Here is a 24,980-nt window from a genome sequence, read left to right on the forward strand (position 1 = left end):
GACTGACAACATAATTGATTCAAAATCATGCTGGGACTGGATATGAACAGGAGGGAAAAAGCATTTTTTTTGTCTCAGGAAATTCAGGGCACTCTAAGTTAGAAATGGTAATATGGTAATATTAATATGGTGACTTTCTCCCTTTCTTAATATGTAGATACTAAGCTTTCTTATATCACAGCAACATTCTTGGTCTCCAGCACCTTCCTGAATAATGCTGTGATCCCTGAAGCTTCCCACTAGTTAAATAGGATCTGCAAGTATAGAGACATATAAAAACATACAGTAGATTAAGGAACTTGCATTCAATCATTTTGAAAGGGCCAGATTTGTTTCCAGGATGTTGGTTTTGTTAGTTTTTCCTCAGTAGCCAATTTAGTTCTGTTTCAGATGGAGGTATGAGATAGCAGATGCCAAACTGCAGAATGGTGCCAGGCAATCAACATGTTATCATATTGTCAAAATTTACGGAACTTCTGATGAAGTGGATATGTCAGAATAGGCTTCCTTGTTTCAGAGAAAAAGCCTGAATACAATAGACACTGCCAGGTGCTAACATCATGCCAGGCTAAAACAACTCAGCCAGCAATCTCAAAAAGCAGCCCCTTTTTATGTCCTAGATACAGTATTATACTGTCCCATAAATGCACTTTGGCACATCTCCTATGTTAGTGGCTTGATGGCCTCAATCCAGTTAGCTCTTTCTGCCTTGGAACTAGCCTGTATGTAGTAGTGAATGTCATTCTTTGTAATAATTTTGAAGAGGTTGCCCTGCACATTTCCTTTCACTCCTGCAAGAGAAAAAAAGAGCAGTTATTTAATAGAACATACAGTGGTCTTCAACTTAACAACCATTTGTTTAGTGACTATTCGAAGTTACAACAGCACAAAAAAACTGACATAACTATTTTTCACGCTTACAAGCATTGCAGCATCCCCATGGTCATGTGATTAAAATCCAGACACTTGACAACTGACTCATACAGTATTTATGACGGTTGCAGTGTCTCAGTATCATGTGATCACCTTTTGCAACCTCCTGACAAGCAAAGTCAACGGGGAAGCCAGTCACTTAACAACCGTGTTACTAAGTTAACATATGCAGTGATTCACTTAACAACTGTGGCAAGAAGGGTCATACAATGGGACAAAATTCCCCTAACAACTGTCTTGCTTAGCAGTAGAAACCTGGACTTAACTGTGGTTGTAAGTTGAAACTAAGTGTAAAGAGAGCCAGTTTGGTGGAGTAGTTACGGCATCAGGCTAGAAACTGGGAGACAGTGAATTCTAGTCCTGCCTGGGGCATAAAGCCAGCTGGGTAACCTTGGCCCAGTCACTCTCCGTCCCAGGAAGGAGGCAATGGCAAACCACTTCTGAAAATCTTACGGTCCATTTGAGCAACTAAGCAGTGCTTCCTTTGGGAATCTACTATATTCCACCTGGGAATAAGGTTGCTTAAGTGTTTCATTTCTGAAGAGAAATCAGTGTCATTTCTGCTGTGTTTGCCCTCCCCTAAGCTATCCTACTGATTTTTAAGTTAAAGAAAAGTGGGGGGGGGGCTGGCCTTTTACCTTTTAGACAACTTTTGCTACTGCTTTGAGAAGGCTGTGGCTTTTCCATGTATAATAATATGGCTAAAAGTGGAGGAAGTCGGGGTGTGGATCCTGCATATTTTATACAGCCCCCCCCCTTTCTTCTCCCTCATTTAAGAACTGGCCCTAGTAGAAAATCTGATGCATTAGATGGGCTCTAGGAGCTCTTTATCACAAGCATTCCTTGGCAGAAGTAGTCCTTGCTGGGTGTTAAAAGAGTTGTTGGTAAAATCTTGATTCCATTTGCTCTCTTGTGTTTTGTGCTTGTCCTGTATTCTGCAGTACAGAAAATAGTGGGATAAGATTGTGTAACTCATGGTTTGGAAATGAGACAATGGCAGCAGAAGGGGAATGGGGCTGCTTCTAATACCCCTGCAAATAATGAAGGACCACTCTAATCTTTCTCAATGAACACACACAAAAAGAGAAACCTATCAAAAGAGCAGTAAGAATGGATCTTGCAAGGTAATAACTTGCCTGTTGGGACTCCGTTGTCTTCCAGTGCTGAAACAAGACAACCACGGAGAGAAAATCCCCCCACTGGTTTGTTATCTTCCTACAGGAGAAAAAAAAGTGGACCAATGTGAGTAAAGAAAATATAATAAAATATTACATTCCGTCCAACAAATTTGACACAAAGCAAGGGAAGTTTTGCTCGAGTCTGCCTTCATTTAAAGAGATGCTCTACAATCCTTTCCCAACTGTTGACTGTACTAGTAGCTATTTAAAGAGGCAGTGTTAAAGTAGCTATGTTTGCATGACATGCTAAACCATGGTAATGTTAGCATGTGGACACTGCCATCTAAGCTCTGCCTGCATGTGATTCATGCCCTCTTAAAGTGGTTGCCCTTGTCAACTTGCAGAAACTGAAACTGAAAAGCAGAATGTTTTGTCTCAGATTTTAGTTTCCACACGTTGAGAATGGCAGCAGCTTTAGGCTTGCATCACACGTTAGGCCTTAGGTATAATCTCCACAGTTGATAGAAGGGTTTTGACAACCTGGGGATTAAATGGCACTTTCACGAACACTTTACACTGCCTAAAGGCATTCCTATGCTGCCAACAATTCTATTTTTTCAATCCTTTAAAAAGCAGTCTGAAGACAGTCTGGACTTAACTTCTCTTCTGCTGACTCACAACACTGAGAACAAGTAGCAAAGAATCACAGCCATGCCCTGAACTATCACTCTGGTTCTGGAGAAAGAGAAATTCTTACCACCTATGCACAAGGCAATGTTAAAAATCCCTTAAGTTCCTCTCCCCATCTGGCTCCAATCTTGATGTGTTGTGTAGCTATTTTATCATATGCAAAATCTGAGAGTGGACTGAGAGTTGGGGTGAGGTTACATTCTCTCTTTAAAATACCTGTTAGGGCCAGCTGATGGCTAGGAATTAGGAATTGGGGTAAGGTAAGAGTTCCCGCACAAAGGTCTGTCCACAAGCTTCAGAGAGTTGCACATTATTTAAAATACACGTGTTATGTGTTGAGATGTTAAACTATGTTATAATACGTTAAGACCGGTGGTAAGACCGGGCACATCCGTGCCACGTGCCAAAGCTGGAATCAAGAGAACCTGCATGAACTAGAGGCGTCATCCCCAGGTATGAGACCCTCAACGGGCACTAGCAAAAAGCCCCCTTGGTCCTTAGTACAAGCTGTAAGCAGGGGTAGGGGGCCGCCAGCGATCCACCACTTACTGAAACCCAAGGTCAGAATTGGAGTACGGCTGCAGGGAGTCCCTTGTGAAATGGAGGTTGACTCGGGCTCTTCTGTCTCCATCATTTCATTCAAAACCTTCCAGGGAATATGTTGCCGCAGTAAGCAGCAAATTCCCTTACAACCCACCCAAATCCAGCTAGCGGACTTCCAAAAAGCCCCAATCAAATTAAGGGGAAAGGCCAGGATTCTGGTGGAATTCAAGCGATTCTGAGGGATCCTAACCCTACTAGTTACCCAGGAAAATCGAGCTAGTCTAATAGGCCTCGACTGGTTTGAGGCCTTGGGAATATCAACAGCGGGAGTCAACTCCACCCAGGCCTCGAGCCTCGAAGCTGTCTGCAAGCAATTCGCAGACATATTCGACGGCTCTCTAGGGAAGTATACAGGGCCTCCAGTTTCTTTAAAATTAAGGCCAGAAGTTTTACCAGTTAGAATTAAGGCAAGAAGAGTCCCGTTTGCTCTCAAAAACAAAATAGAGAACGAACTGGACCGCCTGGTAAAACTGGGAGTACTTGAACTGGTGGAGGGGGGAAATTGGGAAACCCCTATAGTCACCCCCATAAAACCAAACGGGGAAATAAGGATTTGTGCCGACTATAAGGCCACCCTGAACCGAGCATTAAATCCGCACGCTTACCCGGTCCCCGCAGTAAAAGACATCCTCTCGGCAATACGGTCCGGCGCCATCTTTGCTAAGCTGGACTTGGCGCAAGCGTACTTACAGCTCCCTGTCACCAGGGAAACAGCGGATGCGCAGACCATCGTAACCCACCACGGGGCTTTTAAAGTGAATCACCTACAATTTGGCATTTCAGCAGCCCCTGGCATCTTCCAGGAAATAATGGAAAAAACCCTAAGAGGAATCCCCAGGGTTTTGCCCTACTTTGATGATATACTAATAGCAGGCGAGTCAGAAGAAAATTTAGCGGAGAGATTGCAGGCTGTTCTGAGCAGATTCAGAACAGCAGGTCTCAAACTAAAAAGGGAGAAATGCTCTATTGGGGTAACCTCCACCGAGTTCCTGGGATACAGGATTGATGCCAAAGGAATACACCCCACCGATTCCAAAATAAGTGCCATCAAATCCACCCCTACTCCAAAAAACATACAGGAATTACAAGCCTTTTTGGGACTTCTAAACTTTTATCATACCTTCCTACCCCATAAGGCAACTATCGTGGAACCCCTACATAGATTGCTAGACAAGGGCACCCCCTGGACCTGGTCTCCTCGGCACGACACCAGTTTCCAGTACCTCAAAAACCTCCTCTCCAGTAACTCCACTATCACTCTCTTCAGAGAAGAACTGCCTCTATGCATTGTGTGCGATGCATCCCTGTATGGGATCGGGGCAGTTCTAAGTCACTTACTGGAGAATGGAGTACAAAAACCTATTGCGTTTTACTCCAGAACGCTTTCCAAAGCTGAGCGTAATTACACTCAGATTGACAAGGAGGCTTTGGCAATTGTCGCCAGCGTGAAAAAATTTCACGATTACCTATATGGCCGGCAGTTTACAATCTTCACGGACCACAAACCCCTTTTGGGAATATTCACTTGGGATAAGCAGATGCCTCAAATCTTGTCTCCAAGGATCTTGAGGTGGTCAACGTTTTTATCTGCTTATACATTCAAATTGGTTCACAAGCCTGGGAAGGAAATGGGACATGCTGACGGATTGAGCAGACTGCCCCTGCCTTGTAATGACCCCGCCCCCGCCCCAACTGGAAACATCCTAGCGATCCTAGAGTTACCAGAATGCCAGTTATCTGCAAAAGACATCGCAACAGCTTCAGCTACGGATAAAACCCTTAGTCAAGTACTAACCTGGGTTATCACAGGTTGGCAGGCCAAATGCCCTGGAACAGAGTTCCAGGCGTACTTCACTAGGAGACAGGAACTGTCATCCCATCTAGGGTATGTACTCTGGGGCAACAGAGTTGTTGTCCCAGACAAACACAGACCCAAAACCTTGCACACACTGCATGAGGGCCACCCGGGGATGGTTAAAATGAAAGCATTGGCCAGGAGCTATGTATGGTGGCCGGGCATTGACAAAGACATCGAATCACACGTGGCTGGATGCTACCTCTGCCAATTTGCGAGGCCGGCACAACCACAGGCCCCAGTCCATAAATGGGAGGCAACCCAGAATCCTTGGTCCCGGGTACACTTAGATTTCACAGGACCCTTCCAGGGACAGGTATTCCTGATTGTGGTGGATAGCTATTCCAGGTGGCTGGAAGTCGTCCCCGTTACACCACTACTGCTGCCACGGTACAGGTACTTAGGGGGCTTTTTGCCACGCATGGCCTGCCTGACGCCCTGGTCTCAGACAATGGCCCCCAATTTACTTCTCGTGAATTCCAGATTTTCACCAAGGAGAACTCTATTAGGCACATCACTTCGGCTCCGTTCCATCCATCGTCTAACGGCTTGGATGAGGTTATGGTGAAATCTACAAAGGACGCACTTCGCAAAATCATCAGGGGTGACTGGCACCGCCGTCTCGCCCAATTCTTATTAGCCCAACACTCCACCCCCTGCATGGCCACAGGGAACTCGCCACGGAACTTCGTTGGGGGTGACGTCTCGTAACCAGACTGGACAGAATGCACCCGGATAGAGTGGCAGCGGAACCAGAACAACCCATTCCTCAAAGGACCTTAGCCAACAGACAAAGCGTTTGGGCAAGGAACTATAGGGGAGGGAACAAATGGATTCAAGGGGTTGTAATTGAACAAACGGGACCCTTATCTTATATTATTGACACTGGCAAGGACTACCACATACGGAGGCATATCGACCAACTAAGGAAATGAAGCGCGCAAAATCCATCAGTTGAAAATGGCGGGACACTTGGGCAGCCAAACCCTACTTCCGTGAATTACACTCCCCACTGCATTACCCCACCAATGCCTATGTATCCAGACTCAACCCAGACGCTCCCCAGGGCCGAACCTATACAACTACCTTATCCTCCAAGTCAGGGGGAAGGGGAGCGGAATACAGAGACATTCCTACGTCATTCCGGCTGAACAAGGAGACCCCCAGTTTACCTTAAGGACTACGAGTGGTCCCACAGAAAACAAGCAAACAAATAAAGGGTTAAAACCCACCAGCTCTGGGGAGGGGTAAGGGGTGTTATGTGTTGAGATGTTAAACTATGTTATAATACGTTATATGTAAAAAGTATGAGGTAAAATCACTGACAGAGCACACGCGGCAGCTTTAGCTGCTGAGAGCAAATACACACGCGCGGCAGCTTGACAGCTCTCAGCTGTCAAGGTGGCCACCAGCTACCATGCAGGCGCGGCAACCCGTTGACAACTCCGAGCTGTCAAACTGGCCAATGCTGATTGGGCCAAGCATCCGCAGCGGGAAAAATACGCTATGCGGATTGGACAAAGGCCCGCCAGCTGGGGTATAAAAGAGCTACACCGACCCACTGTCAGCTGTCCGGTTCCTCACGAAATAAAGGTTATCAACTGTCAGCCAGCTGTCTCTTCGTGGTCCTTAACTTGAGAATACTTCAACATGACTACAGGTAGACCTTACTTAATGACCAGAACTGGGACAAGCAACCCTGTTGCTAAGCAAAGTGATCATTAAGTGAGACATCATGTTTTACTCTGGCTTCAAATGCACATAGTTGAGTTAGCCCAGATCCCAAACACAAGCAGCGTAGAATTGCAGACTTCCAGAAATGGCCTGAGATCTAACCAGAGTCCTCTGATGGCTCTGATAAACACAGTTTATTTATTTTAAAACATTTATATAACTGTTCATCTTATATCGAACTCTGGGTGGCTCCCAATCAGCAAAATATTCCTAACGCTTCTTCCTAATAAAATGGCTGAATAACGATATAGAACTCTAAGCTGAATAACATTAAAAATCATTTTATATCAAACCTATTTTTCTCCTGAATTGATTTTCATTCTCTAACTAGAGTAAAAAAAAAAAAAGAGAGAGAGGACTCCTGTATGTACCATGTTTGCATAGGGGGGAAAAAACCTTCAGCAGTATGTATCTTGCTGAAATTCCAAAACATAACTTGTCCCATCCCCAAACCTAAATGTGTACTTTTTTTCAAAGACAGAAAACAATAGCCACAAGGTATATCTGTTCCTAATGCAAATGTGTTATATTAAGCTACTTTTTAAATTCTGTATTTAATTGGCACATTGAATTAGAACTAATATGGATATGAACTGCAGCACAGTGCAAACTAGTCAAGATCTACTATAAGCATGTGGGCCATTTAGGATCCTGTGGGAAGAGATCTCAAGCGATCTGCCCCCAGCCTTACTGAAATCCATGCAGAATTCATTCTTCCTACCCATCAGCAACAGTCTTAAGGCAGTTGGGGTGGGGGAAAACATTCCCCAAAGGTACACATGCAAGGAGTTTTGAACATCAAAATGCCATTGTCTCACCTTTGTGGGATCATAATAGTGTAAGAAAGCAGGATCAGACCTCAGGACAAAGCGCCTGACTTTCCAGTTCTTCCTCTTGTGCCCCTGAAAGTTGGGAAACAAATTTAATTTTTTCTCCAAAACACAGATCTCTCATAATTGTCAATACTAGAAAAAGAATATTGCATTATCTGTTTGCTCCCTTTTATCATGGCAGAAGCAGCCACAGGTGGGAAGACAAGCTGAGAGATAATACAGGTAGTCCTCACTTAGCAACCATTCATTCAGGAACCATTTAAATGATATTTATACCTGGACTCCAGAGTTAGGGCTGTTGGAGTGCCTCTGTAGTCAGAGGATAAAAATTCAGGCACTTGGTAGCCACCTCCCCTTGCATCTGAGATTGCAGGATATGCTTCAGCAAGCCCCATCCACCTATCTCCCTGGTCCTTTTGACCCCCTGCACTCCATGATCTTTGCCCTCCTGTCCCTGGCCTGGCTCTGTGAGGCAGCTGCTGGCACTCAAGGCCTTCTTCTGGAGGTTGGGCGTAGCAGTTACCTTGTGAGACCACAAGAAGGTAGCAAAGGTCAGTTAGGGGTAGTAGAGCACAGCTGATCTACTGATTTCACTATTACCAAGAAGCTGCCATAAATGAAATGGTTAAAAATATTTGATATATTGAAATGTGTGAGGAAACACCATAATCCTTAGAATTGCTTGAACGAGTGTAGATCAGGGGTGCCTAAAATATTTCAAGGGCTTTTGCATTCTCCAAACCGATGACTGAATTCACAATAAGACTAGATTTTATTTAATTATATTTAACAAAAAAAATTAAATATAATTAAATAAGATTGTTCTCCAGCCATGTATTTGAATAATTTCCCCTGCCTGTCAGATTACAAATTACAATTTATAAATACATTTTAGTGGCTTGTAAGGGCCACTCCTTAAGCTTTCAGATGTTATGTGTGATCCTACGGCCTGCCTTCTGGTATAAACTGTGCTGTGTAGAAAAAAACAATTTGCCATGCCAAAAACTAGACAATGATGCTTGGGTGTCATTTTCTTTATCGGACTGAAAGGAAAACTACGTGTTTATTAAGTCACACATAATGAGTAGAAGATTGCTTCTCTGTATTCTCCATTTCTAACACTTCTTTTTAACGGAAACCTAGCGGGCGGAGTTTCAATTAGTTACCATCTAAGTCTTGTTCATGCATTAGTTAATTTGATAACTGTACATTAATTAAATTGTGAGGGTTCCCTATTAAAATGCCATTTCAAAAAGAGCTTTAGAAGACATCAATAAAAAATTGCTTCATTCCCATCCTGTGATTAGCTTGAAAATATGAAGTCATGGTTACCTGTTTTATCAAAAAGCCTTGCTTTAAAATTGTGCCACTCAGTTCAAGTATGTTAATATTGAGATGTTCTTTAGTATTAACTTTTTTCTTATAGCTTTCAGCCTGTGGTAAAAACAAAAGCAACATGACTACGTTACTAAAGAGTTGATACAAGTTTTATAAACGCTGATTTCATCCTTTAACATGATTGATTTTTCATTCACTTTTACAAGCTTTGATCTCCAAACTATTCTCCTCCTCCTCAACCATTTTAATTATTTTTCATAGCACATCCTGGGAAATTAAAATGGCAAGGCAAACCCAGAGCTGGCCATTGCAGATACTTGGCTGCTGTTGTTATCTTTATCCAAAGATAAAAAGATAGCTTACTAATATAAGATGGTGCCCACCAGGAGCAATTTTGCAGTGTTTTAGTTGGTGGGTTGTTATTCCTGAAGCCCATCCTGACAAGCAATCACAGTAACAAAAATGCACAATCCAAGGAGAGGTTTCATCCTTCTGAGCAGTGTTCTCCAGGGATATAATTACATCCCAAGTCTTACTATGTAGGCTTGTTCACACCTATGCAAAGTCCAACTGATTATGATATATCTTAGATAAAAGCATTGAAAGCTTTAGAAAGTACAAGTCTTTTATCAAGATCATTTGATCATTTGCTTGCCTATTTTTTTTCTATTTGTCTGAACAAAGTAAATTCACACAGCTAACTTTTGAACCTCATCTGTAAAAAGGAGATTCAGCTTTCAGAGTTTGCGTCACTTACAAATGCATACAAGGCAGTAGAGTCATCTAAAAATTGCTCAGTCAAATCTCCATTCCTCATGGCTTCAGTGCTGCGAACTCCCACAGGTTTAATGAAATTTTCATCCATCAGCACAGAAGCCAGCGTGACTGCTTCAAGCCGGGAAGCTGCAAAGCTATTGGAAATCAACCAGTCTACTAGTATAGACCCTAAAAGGAAGAAATGGAGTTAGTCAGACAAGCAAGAATTATCCATAGTCATCTGATCTCTAGGACAGGTAGAAGGCGGAAACAACAATACTGTGTCCTTCTGATAAATTTTAAAAAGTTGATTCCTTTTGAAAATTTATTTATGTAATAAAATCTTTCTGGATAAATTTAACAAAATGTTCCTGAAATACTTAAACTGAAGCAAACTAGGTAAGAGTAGGGATATATGCTTGCTGCCAGCATTCATTTCCCAAAAAATATCTAGTAAAAAAAACAACAACAGAAGTATCAGGCAGAGACTCTTTAAGATTAACTTCTTGGCCCATTGTTCAAAAATATCCTTCAGTATATCCAAGGTTAAAATATGATGCTCCATTCTGTTTTAATAAGTTAAATTTAACATGTACATTAAATTTAAGTTAAAGTTTTCTCCTTTAATTATAATTTTTAGCTTTTTCTAGTTCCCTCTATTGTCCAATTTTTAAAGTCTGATCACTAAAAAAAATAATTAAAAACAAAAACATTTTTCCCAAAGGAAGGATTCTTATAATTATTTCCAAAATTTATTTCGAATTGATATGGACCCTTAGTCCATTTGTAATTTTCAAAAAGCAACATTTTAGAACAGACATGTCAAACACAAGGCCCGGGGGCCAGATCCGGCCCGCGAAGTGGTTTCATGCAGCCCCCGAAGCCATCCTGGAAACAGTGAGGGAACGGCCCCCACTGCCTTGGCCCTGGCCCAGAGACCCTCCTTCTGCCAGAGACCCTCAGATCTGTCCCACTCCTGCCCAGGCCCCCATAGGCACCCTTGATACGAACGATGCAGAGCTGGCCATGCCCACCCAGTAGGCCATACACACTCCAGCCATGCCCACCCAGTAGGCCACGCCTACCCTGGCCATACCCACCTGGCCCCCTGAGGGCAACTGCAATGCTGATGTGGCCCTCAATGAAATTGAGTTTGACACCCCTGTTTTAGAAAACCTCACCCTTTTTCTGTTTATTAAAAAATCCTTAAACTTTATGCAAAATTTCTTTTGCTAAGGACTGAAGGAAAATCGCCTTTTTCAGACTTATCAATCTAAAAATTTCTAATAGCCAAAAATTTAACAATCAATCTCTGAAAGTGATTAGCAAAGAATGTACATGTTAACTCAGTATCGTTCTGAAAAGGCAGATTTTGGTTTGGGCAAGATGACTGTTCTCTCATCTCTGAGAATTCTAATCCCACCACAGTCTTGCAATCTCCTCTTGAGAAACAACTGTACGATGTATGAATGTGCTATCTCAAGTCTTCTTTGTGTCCAGAGAATAATTATGAAGAGCTGGTCTGTTTGCGGACTCTTTTTTCTGCCATAGTTATTAACTTAGTGGAGCTGTCTTCAGTTCTCCATTTTTTCTCCAGAAGTTCCTAATGAGTTTCATAACTGATTAGGGAGATGAATCTGAATCTGTCTGATTTAATTTAGCACTCTAATCACTAACATATTTGCTCTGGTAGCTTCATCTTCTAATCTAAAGGATATTTCCATGCAAATTCCAAAATGTGCCACCTGTTTTTTTTGCAAGCAGTGGAACAAAAGAAATTAAAAATGCATTCTTTACTATTTTTCACACACCTGATAATTAAAACAGGTTCTGAAATGTTTTCTGGTATAAAATGTTTCTAAACAGGAGCATATTGAAGAACAAAGTTGGCAACATGTGTACCTGTAAAGCTTTCTTTATACAAGCTGCCTTGTCCTGTGTTGGGTGTTATCTTGATTCCGCTGCTACTGTCATACATTTTGTCCACAATATGACTGAAGGGGAAAAAAAAATCAAGAGAGGGTCAGTGATAAGCAAACGGAAGAACCAGTTTTGTGAATTTACCCAGATTCCATTGTTTTCAGCTAATAACATGTTTTCAGTCGAAAAATATTCAGAAAATATTTGGAATCCAGTTCTGCTTAAATGCAAGTGGAATTCATACATTTCTCCCAAGTGATGGCCATCCTCTACTTCCAGTGGCCATTATCTGTGCTTTATTACATCACATTCCAAAATGTCATGATACAGTATGGAAGACTAGGTTGGATTCACGGATAAGTAATGCTGAGGAAATGCATCACAAAATTTTGAGTGCATGTACAGAGAAGTTGGGAAACCTATAGCCTTCCAGATGTGGATGAGCTGCAATATTAAGCATCCCTTGCTACTGGCTTGGAAAGCTGTGGGTGTGGAGATATTTGACTTGGTGTCAAGAACCACTAGCTTTTCATTCCTAACATACAGAAAGCAGTGCTTGTTGTTTTCAGTCCAAACCAGCAACATATGCAAAAGCAGACTGAGAATTTATTTACCACGTACTTCAGACTGATGTTCGTAGGAAGTTTGAAGGAGTTTCTCATGAGATGAAGTTGCTGAACTTGTACTGGATTGCCAGCATGAATAGCGCCAGTGATATCCAAAGCCCAAATGTCACGCTCTTCTCGAGAGCAACAGGCAAGGAAATAGTCGGTGTTGGTTTTTGTCCTTAGCTTAATAACTAACTGCAAAAGAATGGCATAAGAAGCAGCGTTTACAGGAATAGTTCCAAAAGGAAAGTGCCTTATACCGTACATCTATTTTACTCCAACTGAATTTCATTGCTAATGCACAACTCCCCCATTAAATAAATTAGCCAAATGAGCGAGAGAGAGAGAGATCATAAAAAATAGATGGGATTCCATGCATTCAGAGATCAATGCAATGAAAAGTTCATTAGATTTGAGGAACATTATTAGGTTAACATTCAAATTTCGGTATAGCTTTCATTTGAATCTGAATGAGAAAAATATTTCAGTAGTTCCTTCCCTGCTCCTGATTTGCAGCCTTGAAAACAACCACTGATAAACTATTGAAAACGTATCAGGTTACCTACCTATATCTCCCATTTTACTAATCACAAAATGTAATCCTAAATTACCCAGCGGATCTCTGACATGCAGGAATTGCAAGGAAGCAATACAACAAGCCTAAAGTAATAGACAACAGCCTGATTTTTTGTGGCTTGGGGGAGGACTGTTAGATTAGGTCAAACTGGTTAGATTAGATTACTTAGATTAGGGCATCAAATCCAATCACCTGAGTTAGTGTGAGAACCTAAATTAAAGCACATTGTGTCTAATGACTAAAGAGTGGCTGGTTACACAGTTTGGGTTCACTAGGTTAGAATTATAAAATAATAGAATTGGAAGTGCTTGCTGGGGAAATCCCAGTTAAAGCTTCACAGAGAAAAAGATGTCTGGCCTTTGCTTTAGTTCATTGCTGCTGTGAGTAACTGGTTTCTCAGTTGAACTGTTCCAACCTTTAGAAAGTTTTTTTTTTCCTGACTTGCCCGTTCACCTTTTTATCTGGCATAATATGGACTTCTTCTTAGAGCTATAAAAGTCAGCATGGAGTTATGAAGAATCTCCCTATGATTTTTTTTGGGGGGGAAGTCCTATTTGAAAATAAATTAGGTTTCTCAGAATATTATGCCAACTCATTCACAGAACCTAGATTGTTCTCTTCCCTAATTGCTTTCTCTCATTTTAAAGTCAACACAGCAGTAAGAAAACCAGGGCTTTTTTTCTCATAGAACGCTCAGAACGGAGTTCCGGCACCTTCTTTGGATGGAACCCTGTAGGGTAGGCAAGGTGGGTTGTATGACATGTGTGAGTTCCGGCACCTTTTTCTTTTACAAAAAAAGCACTGAAGAAAACTAAGCAAAGAATCCAACATGGGACTTACCTGCCTGTTCTCGTATTCCAAACATGGGCAAGTAATCGTACAGCCATCCAGAAAAATCTTTCCCTTGGGAGAAGACTCCTGCTTTCCTCCCACAACTTTATAATAGAGCAGCCTGTCCTGGAGAAGAACAAACCACCTTGTTTTCCAATTGTTGACAACGTGACCCTGTAAGTAACAACAAAAGAAAAGCAGTGGTTTTTGAAGCTGCTCAAAATCAGCTCTACCTGCTATGCTAAGATATACAAAGGAACACATTTATTCATTCCAACTCAAAACTTATTGCATTGATACATTTTTTACTGATAGAACTTTGAACAAAATCCTAGCCCCAGGGGCTGTTACACTTATTTAAATTTTCCCCTTATGCTTCTCTTAAAATAACTCATGGGTGCAGTATAAGAGCTGTATTTTAGAGCAGAACACAGATTCATAAAATTACAAAGTTCATTAAAACCGTAGCATAAATATAACCAATATTGTCCTGCTCACATTTACAATCTATACCGCTGTTTTTTGTTGTTTTTTTAAAAAAATATGCCTTCAAGTTGAGTCTTGATTCCAGGTTACTGTCTGCACAAGTCCCTGCAGTTTTCTTGGCAACTGCATTTTTTTGAGGAATGGTTTGCCATTTCCTTCTTCCTAAAGCTGAGACAACCAGCTGTCTTCCTGCCGACAGCGAAACTACAACCTACGGTCTCCCATTTTTTCCAATCTTGCATCTTTCACTGATATATCAGGTGATGTATATTATAATACAAACTAAAAGATTTTGAATAATAGAGATATTGCACTCTGAAAGGGAAAAAAAAAGCAACCAGCCCGCATTCACTGAAAATTAGGTGGAGATGTGTTTAATCTGTTCAAGAATACTTTCAGATAAAAAGTTGAAGCCGTGCCCGCTTCATGGAATTTTACCAGCAGTCCAGATGATGATATCATTTGTGGTATTAGCCCGCATTTCCTCATTGTTTTTCAAACTGCAACCGAACAAAAATCCCCAATTCTCTCCTTGCAAAAAAATGTATTACATTCTTATTTCTCCTAACACATCTGGACGGCAATAAGACTAGGTGTTTCCCTTTCTCTATTCCTTGCTGTGCCTTTCTTGCAGAACTTATAGGGACGTGTGAAAGGTGCCGAAGATGGGAGAGAAAGGAATTGCTTTGGAAGCAGAAATGGAAAATAAACAAGGTAAGAAAGGAGTGGCACCTTCAGACCCTCATCCCCCATCATCAAGAACAGTTCCTCCCACCGTACTTCAGGCATGCATTTTCCTGTATATACCGGTTTAAAAAATTGCACTTTTGTCCCGGTACATGTGCTGCATTATATCACTACTCTTCCTCATCTGTAAGACTGCATGCAGAATTGTCATACATTTCCTTTTTCTTTTACAAGGTATATCTATTTAAAGGAAAGACAGCACGACTGTCTGAGGTCTGTTTGATTAGTAGGAACAGAAGCCCTCTTAATTCTCACTGGATGATTTGTGGCTGAAAACCATGCAGCAGTGGGAAAAGCCAGCCTGTTTATGAATGGATCACAATGTTGTTTGGACTTTCCATAAAGCTCTGAGAAATCGTTGAATTCTTACAATATATCACCATGTGTGATTTCAGAGAAGGCTCCTGTTTATAATCATTCTTTGTAGTTGACAGAATTTTATTTTGAGGTGGAAGGTGTTGAGGTTCAGATCATCCTTCAGATGTAACTTTTTCTTATTTTCTTTTTTCTTTTCTCAAAAAGTTGCTATCGACAAAAAAATGCTATAACTCTACAGTGCCTCTCATTTGGTAGCATTAGGCACCATCTGCATAGCTCAAACTGTAGGAATCTAAAGTTAGAGTCAAAAACTGTTTTCATGCCAGAAATCAATTATGACAAAATGTCATAAAAAGTCACTATTGAAAGAACCTCTTGGGAGATTATATTGCAGGTCTGAAAGTGACCATTTTGGAAAAACAAAACAAAATAAAATGAGACTTTAAGTGGGGAGTTAAAAGTTTTCAGGTTAACTCAAAAGATCTCAACAAACACAATGCACTTTGAATACATTACAGTTGTTAATTGATTAGGTGCTTGTGATCCTTCTCTCATGTAACCTTCATTTGCATAACCAACTTGCTCTTCCCTCTCCAATTCATTCCGACATTTTAATTTAAATCCTATATCAGTTTAGTCGCACTTTTCATTTGATGAAGTTAGCTGACAAAAGTTTGGCTTTTATAAAATGTGTTAGTTGGAAAACATGTTACCACACTCTTTAGGAATTTTTGCTACCAAAAATCAACACAGCTGTCCTCCTACCACACCTACTGAAATATGTACTGAGCTTCAAACAGCTCATCAAAATACTTGCTACTTCATGCCCATTGATGATTAAAACAAAAAGCCAGGATATTCCAAAGAGAGAGAGTTACATTTCTAAAAATGCAAAAATCAACTGAACATCACTTACAATGGATCTACAATAATTCAAAAGCAGCAAGCCCGAAGATCATTCATCCAGAGGCAAGAGTTTGAAAACGGAGGCCAAGCTAGAGATGAAATTAGAACTGTTAGCTAGAAGGAATAGAGATAAATTTTGCAAAGCAAGTTATCCCAGTTCAGTTCCTTCATCCTTGCCTAGTGACCATGAAAGATTTTCCAGGGAGCGTTTTGTTATTTCTAAGATTTATAACTTTCTTGTCATTTGAATATTACTATTTTTTAATCTTTTAAAAAAATAATAAATATTATTTAAACAAGATGTTATAGTTAAGTATCCCACTTAGAGATCAGTGGAAAGGAGTCTTACCTTTTTAACTAGAAAGCCCTCTTTTAGGATCCCTCTCCCTTCCTCCATGCTGGACAAGAGAAGAATGTACCAGTTGAGAATCTTGCAAACAACTGCAAACCGGTTCCTCTGAATGTGAGGTTTTAAGAGGCAGGCTAACTTTCTTCACCCCCACTTCAGAGTGACGTCTGGTCCCCTCCCTACTCAAGGTAGAGAAAGCAAACACTGAGCTGGCAATGAGAGAGCACCTGTTCCTATGGTGAGCAAGGTCGTTCCTATTTACAATTGTAAAGGCTCAAACTGACTGAGTGCCTCAGGTGATATGAATCATCCATTTGATTACACATCACAGGAAGAGGTCCCTGTAGTATGTGGAAGCCAAGAACCTACCGGAGGCTACAACATTTTGCTCACTGGGAGTTTCCAAGGTTTGATACAGAGGAAAATGTCCTGATTGTTAATATATTGCATGTACTTCTGAGTCGGTGGGATGTGGGCAGCAGTATATTGCTTTAGAAAACAGTTTCTCGCTTAACAGTCCTGGCTTGTAAGGAATAGCTTGAACAACATGCTTAGGATAAAACCAGGCTTTGGTTGAGTTGTTATAGAAAAATGTGGCCAAAATATATGCCAAAACTGATAGTACTGTCTTTAACAGGGAATAATACAAATGGTTTGGTTGGAATTAAATCCACACCTTCTCTATCTTGCTAAAAAATATTATGTAAAAGCCTTGATCAAAACCAACCTGAGCAGTGGAAATCAATTTCTATGGATCTGTCTGGTGATGAACATGGCACAGAGGATTGCAATCTGGAATATAAAAGGAGTGAATGATAAAAGAACAAGAATTAGCAATGACATGAAAGAAAGAAAAATATGTTGTGTGTGTGTGACATTAAGGAAAAAAAGGATTTTATAAAGCTGAGCAAAGGTGTCCTAATGTTGTGGATAATGATGATGAATATGTGCAGGAAAGTGAAGGCATACAGTAGATTTAATTATGAGTGAAATGACTAGAATGAATGTCAGAAAGGAGAAAAATTAATGTCATCTCAGTTGCTGTGGAGCTATAGAAATGCAGAAAATTCTAGGTTGGTGATAGTTGCATGTTACCTTCAGTGAAGGGTAATAATGAAAGAATCAAAAATGTTTTGGGGAAAAAACAATGCAACATTTGAACAAATGCAATTCAGGGGAAAAATATTGTGCTAGGTGTTTTGACTGTATGAGTGGAAATGAGATGAGACAATACAGAAAAATGTATTGGGTGATTTGGAAACACAAGAATGAAAGAGAACAATAAGTATCTGTTAGAAAAAAATACCTATTTATTCCAAATATTTTGAATCATGGAATCACAGGGACCTTGGAAGGGACCTTGGTTTAAGCATGTCTCTCCATATGTACACATGACAGAATAATGAATATAAATCTGAAAGCATTATTTGATTATTAGGAATTGTTGAGGAAATCAGTGAAACACAGAAAATTAATGAAAAGTTTTAAATAAAAAAACTATTTTTTTGCAAGTGTAAACAGTGGATCTTGGGGAAAAATAGAACCGAAGAAATTGAAGTAAAACTACAGTGGAAGTAGAACAAGTGCAGAATGGGAAAGCACGTAGTAATGTATGAAGAAATATTAGAAGACAGATCAATCTCCCATTATGTTGTTGTTGTTGTTAGCTGCGAAGTCGTGTCCGACCCATCGCGACCCTATGGACAACATTCCTCCAGGCCTTCCTGTCCTCTACCATCTTATGGAGTCCATTTAAGCTCACGCCTACTGCTTCAATGACTCCATCCAGCCACCTCATTCTCTGTCGTCCCCTTCTTCTATTGCCCTCGATCTTTCCCAGCATTAGGCTCTTCTCCAGTGAGTCCTTCCTTCTCATTAGGTGGCCAAAGTACTTGAGTTTTAGCTTCAGGATCTGGCCTTCTAAAGAGCAGTCAGGATTGATCTCCTCTAGGACTGACCGGTTTGATCGCCTTGCGGTCCAAGGGACTCGCAGGAGTCTTCTCCAGCACCACAGTTCAAAGGCCTCAATTCTTTGGCGCTCAGCCTTTCTTATGGTCCAACTTTCACTGCCATACGTTGCAACTGGGAAGACCATAGCCTTGACTATACGCACTTTTGTTGACAGGGTGATGTCTCTGCTTTTTAGTGTGCTGTCTAGATTTGCCATGGCTTTCCTCCCCAGGAGCAAGCGTCTTTTAATTTCTTGGCTACAGTCCCCATCTGCAGTGATCTTGGAGCCCAGGAAAATAAAATCTGTCACTACCTCCATTTCTTCCCCATCTATTTGCCAGGAATTGAGAGGGCCAGATGCCATGATCTTGGTTTTCTTAATGTTAAGTTTCAACCCAAGTTTTGCACTCTCCTTCTTCACCTGCAACAAGAGGCTCTTTAGTTCTTCTTCACTTTCTGCCATTAGAGTGGTATCATCTGCGTATCTTAGGTTGTTGATATTTCTTCCGGCAATCTTAATTCCAACTTTTGATTCATCTAGCCCTGCCTTTCTCATGATGTGCTCTGCATATAAGTTAAATAGGCAGGGCGACAGTATACAGCCTTGCCGGACTCCTTTCCCAATTTTGAACCAATCAGTGGTTCCGTGTCCAGTTCTCACTGTTGCTTCTTGACCCGCATATAGGTTTCTCAAGAGACAAATAAGATGGTCTGGTACTCCCATCTCTTTAAGAACTTGCCACAGTTTGTTATGATCCACACAATCAAAGGCTTTAGCATAGTCAATGAAGCAGAAGTAGATGTTTTTCTGGAACTCCCTAGCTTTCTCCATGATCCAGCGTATGTTGGCAATTTGATCTCTAGTTCCTCTGCCTCTTCGAAATCCTGCCTGCACTTCTGGTAGTTCTCGATCCACATACTGCTGAAGTCTAGCTTGTAGGATTTTAAGCATGACTTTACTAGCATGAGAAATGAGTGCAATGGTGCGATAGTTTGAACATTCTTTGGCACTGCCTTTCTTTGGAATTGGAATGTAAACTGATCTTTTCCAATCCTGTGGCCATTGTTGAGTTTTCCAAATTTGCTGGCAAATTGAGTGTAGCACTTTTACTGCATTGTCTTTTAAGATTTTGAATAGCTCAGCTGGAATACTGTCACTTCCACTAGCTTTGTTGTTGCTCAGCTTTTCTAAGGCCCACTTCACTTCACATTCTAGGATGTCTGGCTCGAGGTCAGTGACCACCTCATTGTGATTATCAGGGACGTTAAGCTCATTCTTGTATAGTTCTTCTGTGTAATTTTGCCACCTCTTCTTAATCTCTTCTGCCTCTGTTAGGTCCCTGCCATTTTGGTCCTTTATCATGCCCATTTTTGCATTAAACGTTCCCTTTTTTCTCCAATTTTCTTGAAAAGATCTCTGGTCCTCCCTATTCTATTATTTTCTTCTATTTCTTTGCACTGTTCATTTAAGAAGGCATTCTTATCTCTTCTAGCTATTCTCTGGAATTCTGCATTCAATTGGGTGTATCTTTCTTTTTCTCCCTTGCCTTTCGCTTCCCTCCTTTCCTCAGCTATTTGCAAAGCTTCCTCAGACAGCCATTTTGCTTTCTTGCATTTCTTTTTCTTTGGGATGGTTTTGGTTGCTACCTGTTGTACAATGTCGCGAACCTCTGTCCATAGTTCTTCAGGCACTCTGTCTATCAGATCTAATTCCTTAAATCTATTTGTCACCTCTACTGTATATTCAACAGGGATATGATTTAATTCATACCTGACTGGCCTAGTGCTTTTCCCTACTTTCTTCAGTTTAAGCCTAAACTTTGCAAGGAGAAGCTCATGGTCTGAGCCACAGTCAGCTCCTGGTCTTGTTTTTACTGACTGTATAGAGCTTCTCCATCTTTGGCTGCAGAGCATATAGTCAATCTGATTTCTGTGTTGACCATCTGGTGATGTCCATGTATAGAGCCGTCTCTTGGGTTGTTGGAAAAGAGTGTTTGCTATGACCATTGTATTCTCTTGACAGAATTCTATCAGCCTGTGCCCTGCTTCATTTTGCACTCCAAGGCCAAACTTGCCTGTTATTCCAGTTATCTTTTGGCTTCCTACTTTAGCATTCCAATCCCCCATGATGATAAGAACATCATTTTTTGGTGTTAGTTCTATAAGGTGCTGTAGTGCTTCATAGAACTGGTCAATTTCATCCTCTTCAGCACTGGTGGTTGGGGCATAGACCTGGACTACTGTGATATTGAATGGTTTGCCTTGGATTCGAACTGAGATCATTCTGTCATTTTGAGGATTGTATCCCAGTATTGCTTTTCCTACTCTTTTATTGACTATGAAGGCTACTCCATTTCTTCTGAAGGATTCTTGCCCACAGTAGTATACCTGATGGTCATCTGAATTAAATTCACCCATTCCTGTCCATTTTAGTTCGCTGATACCTAAGATGTCAATGTTCAGTCTTGTCATCTCTTGTTTGACCACGTCCAGTTTTCCTTGATTCATGGATCTTACATTCCAGGTTCCTATGGAGAAAAAATCTTTACAGCATCGGACTTTCCTTTCACCACCAGACATATCCACAGCTGAGCGTCCTTTCGGCCTTGGCCCAGTCGCTTCATTCTTTCTGGCGCTACTAGTACTAGCCCTCTGCTCTTCCCCAGTAGCATATTGGACACCTTCCGACCTGAGGGGCTCATCTTCCAGCGTCATATCGTTTTGCCTTTTGGTACTGTCCATAGGGTTTTCATGACAAAGATACTGGAGTGGTTTGCCATTTCCTTCTCCAGTGGATCACGTTTTGTCAGAACTCTCTGCTATGACCTGTCCGTCTTGGGTGGCCCTGCACGGCATAGCTCATAGCTTCATTGAATTACGCAAGCCCCTTCGCCACGACAAGGCAGTAATCCATGAAGGGGCCCATTATAATGGATAGAAAATAAAGACATATGGAAAGAGGATGTGGAAGCTGCTTGGAAAAAAGTAGCAAGAATGATGTTACATATTACAGAAATATGTGAATTTGACTAATGGGAAGTATGAAAAAGATGCTTTCACATAATGAAGTGAAAGAGGCTGTGGGTTTTTTTTGAAAATGTATATAAGATGCATGAACAAATGTGGCAAATGAGGTACTTGGTACTATAGAGATGTCTTGGTTGGAAATATATTTATACTTTTGTGTGCACATGATGCCATGTTATTGGCAGAGAATCCAGATTATTTGCAGTGAAACTTAAATTGTGTAATATAATGATATATATGGTTCTTAAAATTAATATATCAAAGATTAAGATAGTTGTGTCACAGGGAATGATTGCAAAAGTGGAGAATATGGTGTACTGCAGTTTGGTGTAGTGGTTACTAGGCTACATACTGAGTGTCCATGAGTTCCACTCTCACCTTAGGCACAAAGCCAGCTGGGTAACCTAAGGCCAGTCACTCTTTCACCCCTAGGAAGGAGGTAATGGCAACCCACTTCTGAAAACTTGCCAGGAGAACTGTGAGGTCTTGTCTAGACAGTTGCGAAAAGTTCAGACACCAAAATAACAATAAATAAAAGCAAAGCAGTCTTATCTATATTATAGCCAGACATTTTAATCCAGATTTAAAATTGAAATATATACAAGAAAGTTCTTTAAGGCAAACCTGACATAGCCTTGTTACAAATAGTAATTGGATATCTCCAAAATTTCGGTTTGCTATTTATTTCAGGAGTGGAAGACTTTTAGGAGGTTGAATGTTCTCTTCTGTGTCTGATAATGGGTAAATAATAAAAAACCAAGAAGGATAAAGATACCAAAAATTAAATACGTAATGCATCAAATGTTCTCCTTCTGGCAATAGACAATCAGATGCTTCCAAGACATCCAGGAACTGTGAAAGCAAAGTGCATCTGAGCAATATGACTGGATACAGGTAGTCCTTGACTTACGACTGTTCATTCAAGAACTATTCAAAGTTAGAATGGCCCTGAACAAATGGTAGTTATGCCCAATTCTCAGGCTTTTGACTGTCCCAGCAGCCCTGCAGTCATGTGATTACAATCTGGGTGCTCGGTAATTGGCTGGCATTTATGAATAAATGCAGCACCTCATAACCACGTGATCTCCATTTGGGACCTCCCTGTGGCTTCCCCAGAAATTCAATGGGATAGCTGGGGTTAAGCTTTTGCCAACCTTACATTGTCCCTCAGCCCCTCTGCTCTCACACCAAGCTGGCCACTTGGCTGCTCCTCTGCACCCTCCCCAAGCCTTGCCACACCTTCCTTTTACCTTCGTGCATTCTCACGCATCCACTTTGACCCAGTCACGTGGTTATGAGGTGCTGCACCTTCTTTGCACACTCCCGCATACTCTTTCCCATCTAGCAGCATCCACTTATTGCCTGCCTGCGCGCAAGCCACCTGGGACTTGCCAGCTTCCCCTAGCCAAGTCAATGGTAGCAAGAAGTTGCTTTACCAGGTCAGCCATGAGATTTTCTTAACGAAGGCAATCAGGACAGCAGGGAACTACCATTGCTAAGTGATAGAAATTCCAGTTCCAACTGCCATCCTAAGTCGTACACTACTTGCACACAGTTTGCTCAACTTACTTTTGCATGGGAATAAAAACCATTTGTACTTGAGCCTACTTCTAGTTAAGAATGCATAGGAATGTGTTGTAACTTTCCAGAACAATTAAGGCTACATTAATATATAAATTTATCTGGGTATTATTAAGTAGATCCATGCACAAGCCAAACCTACCATGCAGATGTATAAATTGAATGGATCCTATTGACCTTTCGGTGAAGATCTCCATATGCATGCAGTATCTCTAACAGAGGTGTAGGCAGTTTCCCTTTGTCATTCCCATAAGTCCTAAAAATTGCTCCAAAATATATGTAACCCTTTTCTATGGAAGACTTTAAGAACAGCGAGGAAGCATTTTACACTCCTGTTTGGTTGGAAATTGATGCTTCTTATGGAAATTGTATCCTACCTTGAGACTGTGTCGAGTGACTCTATACCCAATAGCATCTTACAGAACTACAGGTAAGTTGTACTTGTTTTCTAGAGAAACACTTTTATGGTCAAAGCAAGATTTCAAAATAAATAAATAAATAAAAGGATCCTGGAGATAAGAAAGCAGGAAGAAACAATTGTTAATTCTTGCATAGCTCCTGTTTACTGTATTTGCTAATAGTGTGAGTCATAGACAATGCAGCGTTAGTCACTAAATCAGTGTGCCAGCAAATCTGTTTGCAGACATAGTATTATTATGGAGTGGGTGGGAGACTGTATGACTGAGTTTTACAATACACTCTCATACACTTGCTTTCTGTTTTACATATGAGCCCTATGTAAATATTGTTATGCATTTAATATGTAAATCTTTATTTTTTAGGCCAGAGGTGGCCTAGCTCCTGTATTCTTGGAGGCTCTTGGATCCAGAGACTCAAGTCTATTAACTACTTAACAGTTCATGGGTGGTTAGAGTATATCCAGAGCTTTTTTTCTCATAGAATGCTCAGAACGGAGTTCCAGCACCTTTTTTGGATGGAACCTTGTAGGGTAGGCAAGGTGGGTTGTATGACATTTATTTTTATTTTTATTTATTTTATTGAGATTTCTATACCGCCCTTCTCCCTAAGGGACTCAGGGCGGTTCACATGGCATATATAAATAACAGTACAAAAATTAAAACTAAAACTCACATGTGTGAGTTCCGGCACCTTTTTCTTTTACAAAAAAAGCACTGAGTATATCTAGCCAGATGTACCAGAGAGCCAGTTTGGACTCTAGTGGGAGACTGAAAGTTCAAGCCATGGAGGGCGGTTGGATGACTTTGGACCAGCCACTCTTCTCATTTCACGGGGTTGTTGTGTGGAAAATGTCAGAAAGAAAATGTGTTAAGATATATTCACTGCCTTATTTGTAAAAATAATAAAGACGGGATATAAATATCAGAGATCTGCCTCCAGTTTCATGCGGTACTTATTTTACACCTTGCCCTTTTAAATCGTATTTTTCAGAATCTGTATCTCGCCCTCTTTTTTTATCATTTACCCTATTATCTTTCCCTGCATCTCAGTTCTTTTATTACTGTTCAATTTATAGTTTTCTATTACAGTTGAGTCATTTTTGTGTTTGTCCTGACATTTCTAACGCTGACAATACCAATAACTCGCCGCCTCATGTGATGTGTCACGAATTTTTCCCCCTTGCCGGAGCTGGGGTGAGCGCGGCTTGTGTGACGCATCCAGCCCGCGGGCTGGCCGTTTGACACCCTGATCTAGATAATCCCATTTATACTTTATTTCCCCATAGCACTTGAAAAGTTTATGAACAATCCATTGTATGAAAATTGCTACTCTAAAAGAATATACACGGGGCAAACATTGTAATTAGTTCTTAAATATACATGTCCATACTGGTTTGCATT

General features: G+C 40.9%; 1 protein-coding gene across 3 annotated transcripts; it reads right to left on the reverse strand.

The window, feature by feature from the left end:
* Positions 1-591: 591 nt before the first annotated feature.
* PLEK2 (pleckstrin 2) lies at positions 592-24,444 on the reverse strand. Of its 3 annotated transcripts, none has more exons than XM_081335205.1 (11): positions 21,958-24,444; positions 17,330-17,394; positions 16,603-16,651; positions 13,806-13,970; positions 12,402-12,583; positions 11,763-11,854; positions 9,862-10,049; positions 9,099-9,200; positions 7,752-7,835; positions 2,070-2,148; positions 592-791 (listed from the first exon to the last, which is right to left on the reverse strand). In XM_081335205.1, exons 3-11 carry the CDS (start codon positions 16,648-16,650, stop codon positions 664-666), a joined length of 1,068 nt encoding a protein of 355 aa, XP_081191331.1. In that variant the 5' UTR covers position 16,651; positions 17,330-17,394; positions 21,958-24,444; the 3' UTR covers positions 592-663. The 3 variants fall into 3 exon arrangements, with proteins under 3 accessions (XP_081191331.1, XP_081191329.1, XP_081191330.1); XM_081335203.1 differs by having other exon boundaries at positions 16,603-16,781; XM_081335204.1 differs by lacking the exon at positions 21,958-24,444 and having other exon boundaries at positions 16,603-16,781; positions 17,330-17,773.
* Between the last annotated feature and the right edge of the window lie 536 nt (positions 24,445-24,980).

This window comes from Vipera berus (assembly GCF_964194415.1).
Source record: "Vipera berus genome assembly, chromosome: 1".
In the NCBI taxonomy this organism is placed as follows: domain Eukaryota; kingdom Metazoa; phylum Chordata; class Lepidosauria; order Squamata; family Viperidae; genus Vipera; species Vipera berus.

Bases quoted from the DNA above. Each gene is read 5' to 3' on its own strand.
- PLEK2 (XM_081335205.1), bottom strand. From the start codon at position 16,650: ATGGAGGAAGGGAGAGGGATCCTAAAAGAGGGCTTTCTAGTTAAAAAG. The intron at 2,149-7,751 runs GTGAGACAATGG...TTTCTCCTGTAG, and splicing joins ACTATTATGATCCCACAAAG to GAAGATAACAAACCAGTGGG. The intron at 792-2,069 runs GCAAGTTATTAC...TTTCTCTTGCAG, and splicing joins AGACAACGGAGTCCCAACAG to GAGTGAAAGGAAATGTGCAG.